Below are 7,488 nucleotides of genomic sequence, written 5' to 3'. Positions count from 1 at the left end.
AATGCTACACACATTTCCCTTCATTAGAGAAAGTCAGGATTCACCTGGGAGCAATTTACCAATTCAGGACAGATTTAGACAAAAAGTCTCATGGAAATGTAGAAATATGCTCGACATATTATGACAACTTGTTCAACCATTTTGCATGTAAAGACTTATGTGATGAGCTAATGCCTAAATGTTGTGGGGGGTGGGACTACTCAACAGTGACCCATTATGATATATTTTGATCAACATGACATGAGCAATTGATAATGCAGGAAACAGCAGAGAACTGCACTTAATCATTTGCATGGATGGATGTACAAAAGCTTTCGGAACTTGTTCAAAGAAGTGAGACACTGCTTTTGTGATGTGCACAAGTGACACAATGGTGTGAAGATTGAACAAGTAGTTTAGAGAATTTCAATTCTGATCTGAGTAATGTACCAAAGCAACTGAGAAAACTGCTACAAAGTTAGTTGATTTATTTATCCAGCGAGGTTACACAGCAATAGCCGGAATGCATTTTGCAGCATGCAAGTAATAAGCAGTCGAGCCCACAGTGTAAAAGTGACATACAATACCTGCCTGCAACTTTAAAAAGAAAAGCTGCACTGCCATCACCTGCTCCAAATGTGACAACTGTGGACAAAAGAATCACTTACAGCAGGCTGACATTAGGTGGTTGGCTTAAAGTGAAACTATGGCTGAGAAACAGCAGAACACAAACTGTTCTTCCTGGATATGCACAGTTTTCTTTTTTTGGTTGGAGTGGTAAGCAATATCCAGCTCTACCCCTCCTTTTTACATTTTACTCATTCTTCTTACAAGTCCTCTTCATTATGTCCACACTGAATTAATGCTGAACGCTCCCACTCAGCTATTTAAAAAGTGCCGTCCCCTCTGAAATGCCACCGCTCTGACGTTATAATGAAGCACCCCCACTCTGTACGCACCCTGCAGTCAATTATTCATGCTCTCAGGTTATTAAACACTATAACACATTAAGACTGTGACAGTGCGGCTTTTAACAAAGATGAACTTTCAGTGCTGAAATAAAGAGGTAGCATGGGGCCATGAGCTGAAATGGTCAAAGTTTCAATCCTGGAACAGACAAAAAAAAGTTTGATCAACCAATTTAAAGCTGTTTATTTTTTTTTTTTTTTTACTTTCAGCAATGCTCTTGGACAAAAGAATAAATAAAAAATTGAATGTAATATCTGGAAATCTGGAGAAAAATGAATCATTTAATCACATTGTGTAGTGTAGTACTGTGATCTGGCCAGCAGGTGTCAGCATGTGTCTCTTCTGCTTTTCTGTTTGCTCCTGCAGCTTAGTCCACTGTGAGAAAACGTTCGCTAAATTAGTTGCTCAACTCCTCGAAATCCAAAAACCATTTGATCACAATCACTTAATTCTACAAATCTTATTTAAAAATGAGCCAAAAATAAACAATTCGCACCAGATCTGGTGAAAAATAAAAAAAATTCAGAGACTTACTTGCTGAACTGCATAATGTTTACTTAGAGATGAGACAAATATGACAACGAATTCAAAATGTTAGCATGTTAAGCCACACTTTTTTTTCTCCAGTGTTGGTAACACTGTAGGTTTCAAAGAAATTCAACGTTATTATTGTTATGTATTTTTTTTAAAGTTTATGTGAATATAACGGTGTCACACTGCACAGAAAACATTTTGGAATGATATATACTTCTAGTCATGGCTGTACTGTTTCTATAGAGGTGCAGGACTTTATAGTTCAGTGGAAAATTACTCCATATTGCGTTAAAATGTGGCGGCAAAAAAAAAAAAAAAAAGGCCAGAAGTTGCTCGGAGTTCAGAGGATTAATAAAATGCAAAGACACTGCAATGTAGTGAAAAATCAGTTTAATTGTTCTGATTTTATTGTGTTACTCTGTTTTTTCTTATATTTTCTTTTGTGTTGTTTTAAACAATTTGTGTAACTCTGGTAACATATAAGATAAAATTACAGTGTGCCACTCTCTTTGTTGTTCAGATGGTGGTGACTAAGATTGACAAATGTGGACAAGGAACGCTGCTGGCGAACTTGCTCAGTCTGCAGGATGTGGTTAAAACCCAGACCACAAGCTGCTTCCCTCAGCCGTTTCTGATCAGGTGACAGTCTCACTTCTTCTTAAAGGAAAATACCAGGGATATGCTTGTGATTGTCAGAAGTCCCAGCCGACAATTACTGTGTCCTCTCCTACAGGTCCGCTCCTTTCTGCACAGCTCCATTGTTGTCCCAAAACTTTTTTTAAAAACACACACTGTAGTTTAGTTTCAGTCAGTCCCTCAAACACGTCCTGCTGTTGTAAATAGTCAGTGTAGTCCCTCATGTTGATACTTTCAATTGTTTAATGGGATTTTTTGATATAAAAAATCTTAACACAAGCCTTAAATTTTTATTAGCAACACGATCTCCTCTACTTGGTGAGACGGTGAATTTCCACAGCATCAACAACTCTGTCTCTGAGTCTTAATTTTTTACAAAAACATTATTTTCTGTACCATTGATCAGGAATTGAAGTGAGCAATTTTGTTTGATTAGCACAAGTGAAAATAACTAGAAACAAAATCCCATTAGACTTTAGAGGCAGAGAGTGCATCAGCTCGACCACAGCATTACTCAGTCACACAACTCTTCAGAAATACGAGTGTCACAAAATGTGGAACAGTAAAAAAAAAAGTCAAAGACGTTAAAGTGCAGTCCTCCATTTGTTGTTACTGCATTTGGCAATTTGTTTGGATGCTGCCTACATTGTTGTGTTTTTCCTCAACGCAGGAAGTTGACATATACTTCACAGTTAGATTTTATTTTTCTTTCTTTATCTTGTTTGCAACAGCTCTCTACATTTTGAGGGGATCTACTTCCTGAGATGCTTTATTGCCCATGTAACAGGGAGAATAAGAGTCAAGGACACCTGTCAAAGCTGATGAGAAACCAGCTCGAGTGGAAATGGGACTTGGCAGAGGTTTGTCTTTTGTCACCTTGTATTGAACGTTTCTTCAAAAACAGATTGTAGCACTATACATCTGGACAACTACTCCAGAGCCTTATATTTTCTAATAAAATGTAAAACACTTCTTTGATGGTTTGATGGATTTTCCTTTTAGTGTAGTTGCAATTGATATTACTCTTTTGCCCTTATTATGCTAAATGTCCAATAGGCTGTGGACACTGGAAAACCTGAAGCCCTCTCCCTCACAGTCATAAACTGATGATATCTCTTTAATGTGTGACTTATTAAAACCTAAGTGAAATCTTTTTAATACTTACAATGATTTGAATATTTCCCTAATATCTGCCATTGTGAGCAAGATCCACAACTGTCCACTGTAGTGGATACTAACAGGTCAAAATGCACATCAGTAAAAATATTACAGGTGAAAAGGGTACACATTTTAACTAATAGGCATCATAACACTTACAGTCGTCCTCAAATGTATTCATACCCTCCCATTAAAGAAGGAAAAAGACAGCTGTCCCTGAAATAAGTTGAAATTGACAAAAGTAATAATAAATACACATTGTAATGAAAATCATGACATTGCTAATGAATTGCGGTTCAACAGAAATATTTTTTTTAAAAACAAACAAAACAAAAAAAACACAAGCAAACAAGCATGATGGGACCCGTACACTAATATTTTTTTGAGCAACCCTTTGAGCCAATCACTGCAATCAAGTGTTTTCTGTAACTCTCAATCAGACTTCTGCTCCTGTTGACAAGTGTTTTGATTTTGGCCCACTGCTCATCAGCAAAGTGCTCTAATTTGTCTGGGACAGATTTTTTATTTATTTTTTTATTCTTTTCAACCACAATTTAAAAGCAATGTCTTATTTCACTAAAATGTAATTCAGCAGATTTTTATTTATTATTACTTTTTTCAGTTTCTAGTTATTTGAGTGACTGTTGTGAATTTTGCCTTTTCTTTAATGGAAGAGTATGAATACATTTGAGGACGACTGTAGGCAACCGATTACTTCCATTAAAAAATTCTTTTTTTTTTTTGCATTACAGGCGCTCAGAAATGTTATGTTTAAACAATGTAAATGTGTGTATTATGTCATTAGAAAAGGGGACATTCTACATCAAGTTTCAGAGCAGAAATCTAACTAGTAATTAAAGTCAAAAATGTATGTTTCATTTTGGTGACATGTTGGAGTCAAATGTTTTCATAAAGGGCAAATTTTGGATATCTCTTTTCATCACTCCAAAAACTGGAAAATACTGTCAGTAGTCAGAGAAAAATTACTTTTTGCCATGTGTTTTGGGGGGAAAATGTTCTATAAATAGAGCTGTGAGTGATGAGCCCTTCTGTAAAAAATAGTCTGAATATGGTTTAGTGTATCTAGGTGCTGCTGAAGTACCGAATTCTGGCTTAGAGTATTAGGAAAAAAAACTAATTTCATAAATTTCCACCCATTTTTATTCAAAACTACAATTTAAGGAATAATCTCAACAGATAACACCATAAAACCAGTTTGTTGCTTACATTTGTGTATTGTGCACTGTGCAGAATAGACTAAATGTGATAAAATGGATACCTAGATGTGTGTTTTGTTTTCACCTGTTGGTAGAAGACATGGGAGCAAAATAGCCCAAAATCTCAAAATTGACTAGTACATGGAAAAAATTATGTTTTTGCCTTCTAGATTTATGATTTAAAAAAATAATAAATCAGGGTAACAATCATTAATCATTAAACAATGATTATGTAGCAGTAGGGAAGAGGTCTGCCACGTTGTTCCCTGCAGGTTTGGATTAATTGTTTTGAATATTGTGGTTTTAGTTGAAGTTTGTGGGGGACGCCATACGGGAAATATTGTTACCTTGTAGTAACACTTAACAACTGTACGCTCCACGAAGTAAATAGCTTCTGAAAAGCAGGGGAAAGCTATAAATAGATACCACAGTGCTTCCAGCTTGTAGTTTTCACTGTCTGAGAGGTCACTAAGAAGCAGTCAGGAGGAACCGTGGAAGTCATTACGAGATGTACAAGAGCAAGAAAAAGTTTCAGATAAAACTGTGGGTCTGCAGGGCAGAAGGGAAAAGTAAAACGTCCATATGGAGGAGCTGCAGCTAGCACAGGAGTGCTGCTGCATCGTCCCAGCATGTAACATTGATTTACAGGTGGAAGACTTAACAGAAGGAAGCTTTACCTGTGACACAAAAATCAATGCTCAAAGTCTGCAGAGAAACATGCAGCTAAATCAGATTGGTTCTGGATACTAAAGAGCAGTGGGGAAATGAAGCTAAAATGGAGTTTTTGGGCCAGAAACACCAATGGTATGATTAGAGGGGGGAAAAGGAGCAGTATCTGAGGAAAAGCACACGTTGCAAGTCTGTGTGTATGTGAATGTGAAAAGTGTCAACTACAACAATCCAACTCAGACTTCAAAATCCACCATGAACTACTTCTGGAAACACGTGCTGCTTTTATCAGCCCCTGACTGCCACAACACGTGTGATCTTTGTGCAAGGAAGCCTAAAAATATTTCAACTAGACATGATCAGCAAGAAAAGGTGAATTAAAGTTTCTAAATCAAGAATAAAAATGGTTGTTAACTGTGATGTGAAGTGCTGACTCAGTACCTTAACTTTTACAAGTCTTTTTTTTTTCTGTTTTCTTTTTTTTAATGAATTAAAAAAAAAAAAAAAACTCTTATTATTATTTAATATCCCTTTTCTGCTTTTTGTCCTTTCACTTTAGAAATGACCATAACACCTGATGAGTGCTGTGACTGGTATTTCTTTGTCTGTTGATTGACTTTTGCCCTGTACACCGTTGGGCATGCTTTAAAAAGTCACTTACTGTCACTGTGCCGAAGTGTAACAGCCCCGGCTGCCTCACGGACTACACTGACAGCGATGAAGTGCTTCAAGAAGTTGGTCGGAAGCAACATCTGCTCGTCTCTAAACCCTCTGCACACCACTGAACACCCTGGTAGCAGATGTGGGCACTGTGCTGTTCATAAATGGCAGCTCAGCAGAATTGTCAGAGTTGAAGAGTAACTAAGCAGATACGGTTGGTTTTTATTTCTAGATTTCTGCAAGTGCTGAGGTGTGCAGAAGTGTTCTGTTTTTCCTACATAAGCACTGCTTTCTTAAGAATCCTTGTTAAAGTTTTAACTGCACGTGTCACGACCAAAATATTACTTGAAGTGTTGCCAAATTTCCCATTGCAAACCTGTACCCTACTATTTATGTTTTGTTTTTTTCTCATTCACTCAATGTTGTCATAGGGAGAGAAGTTAAGAGATGATGGGGAAACTGACCTCAGTGAAAATTTAGGTACTGACTGCTAGGAGGCATTAAATTAAATTCATGCCCGTATCATACCCTGATGCAGCTAAAGATTGCCCCAAGAGCTCAACTAAACCAATGCAATACTCACTGACATACAGTACATCTCAATGCACAGCCCTCTTGCCCTTCATATAAAGGCAAATTTACAGATCCCATATGTATGTGTTGGTCACATCCAAAACTACAAGTTTATACTAAAACCTTTTCAACAACCTCTCCCGTTGTTTTGTTGGGAATTTTTAGAGTTGTGTCAAAGTCATGTCTCATTTAAAGGAATTTAAAGGAGCAAAGTGGAGATGTGATAGCCTTCACATTCATAATGATTAAGTGGCGGTCTCCACCGAGCTTCACAAGATGTACATTAGACAATTTTTTATACTAAAATTGAAGAAAAAAAAAAAAGTTAAACACACTTTGGAACCATACAACAATACATAAGGATCTTGATGATCCTTGAGGAGGCCAAGAGGACCAATTCAAACAGCCTCTGACTGACTTTTCTTTCTTTCTTTCTTACCTGTTTTCTGTTTCTATGTTTTGAATCAAAATAAAAGTATGTATGTGATAATATAAATAATATCTGCTGTTCTATATGCATAGTTGAGAAAGCTTTTCCTCTTTTAATATGTAGCGACTGGATACAACCAGATTGAGAATCATCAAGGGGAGAGCTGATGAGGGTTTGCAGGAAGGAAAGGAAATCACTTAATATCTAAAATGGACAGAATATAGTGGTATGACTAAAAATTCTGTGGATCCATATAGAGTAGAATAGAATGCTTTTATTGTCATCATACACAAAGTACAACAAAAGTAAAAGACAGCTCCAGTAGTGCAAAAAGTATAAAAAAGACAAACAAGATATTTGATGATGTTTGAAGATGCTTTGCAATGCAAAAAAAAAAAAAACTCGCAAAAAACCGAAACAATAAAGAACTTGTTAAAGAAGGTGTTGTCGTAGGGAGTTGGTCGGAGCGTGTGTGAGGATACAAAGGTTGAGTCTTTGATGCTGGAAACCCGAGTACGCTGCACCCTGCGTGTGCTCACATATAAGCCACATAAACACTTTATGTTAGTACTCCTAGTAAGTGATTATACAACACTATAAAATAATAAGTCATTAAGATAAATCACAACATAACAATGAAGTACATCTCAGCATAGGACAATA

At 36.6% G+C, this 7,488-nt stretch overlaps 1 protein-coding gene across 2 annotated transcripts in view; it reads left to right on the top strand.

The window, feature by feature from the left end:
* The window catches only part of gtpbp8 (GTP binding protein 8), a 15,638-nt gene extending 8,749 nt beyond the window's left edge, over window positions 1-6,889 (top strand). The window contains exons 7-9 of one of the 2 annotated variants that reach the window (XM_008281118.1): window positions 2,003-2,121; window positions 2,850-2,978; window positions 5,722-6,889. In XM_008281118.1, the coding sequence (XP_008279340.1) occupies window positions 2,003-2,121; window positions 2,850-2,940 (210 nt within the window). In that variant the 3' untranslated portion in view covers window positions 2,941-2,978; window positions 5,722-6,889. Of the gene's footprint in view, window positions 1-2,002; window positions 2,122-2,849; window positions 3,091-5,721 lie in introns of those variants that run through there. The other variant, XM_008281117.1, reaches the window with a different exon arrangement.
* Window positions 6,890-7,488: the final 599 nt, after the last annotated feature.

Source organism: Stegastes partitus, unplaced genomic scaffold (genome assembly GCF_000690725.1).
Source record: "Stegastes partitus isolate 25-593 unplaced genomic scaffold, Stegastes_partitus-1.0.2 Scaffold223, whole genome shotgun sequence".
Classification (NCBI taxonomy): Eukaryota; Metazoa; Chordata; class Actinopteri; family Pomacentridae; genus Stegastes; species Stegastes partitus.
This window is presented reverse-complemented; position numbering and strand designations above follow the sequence as displayed.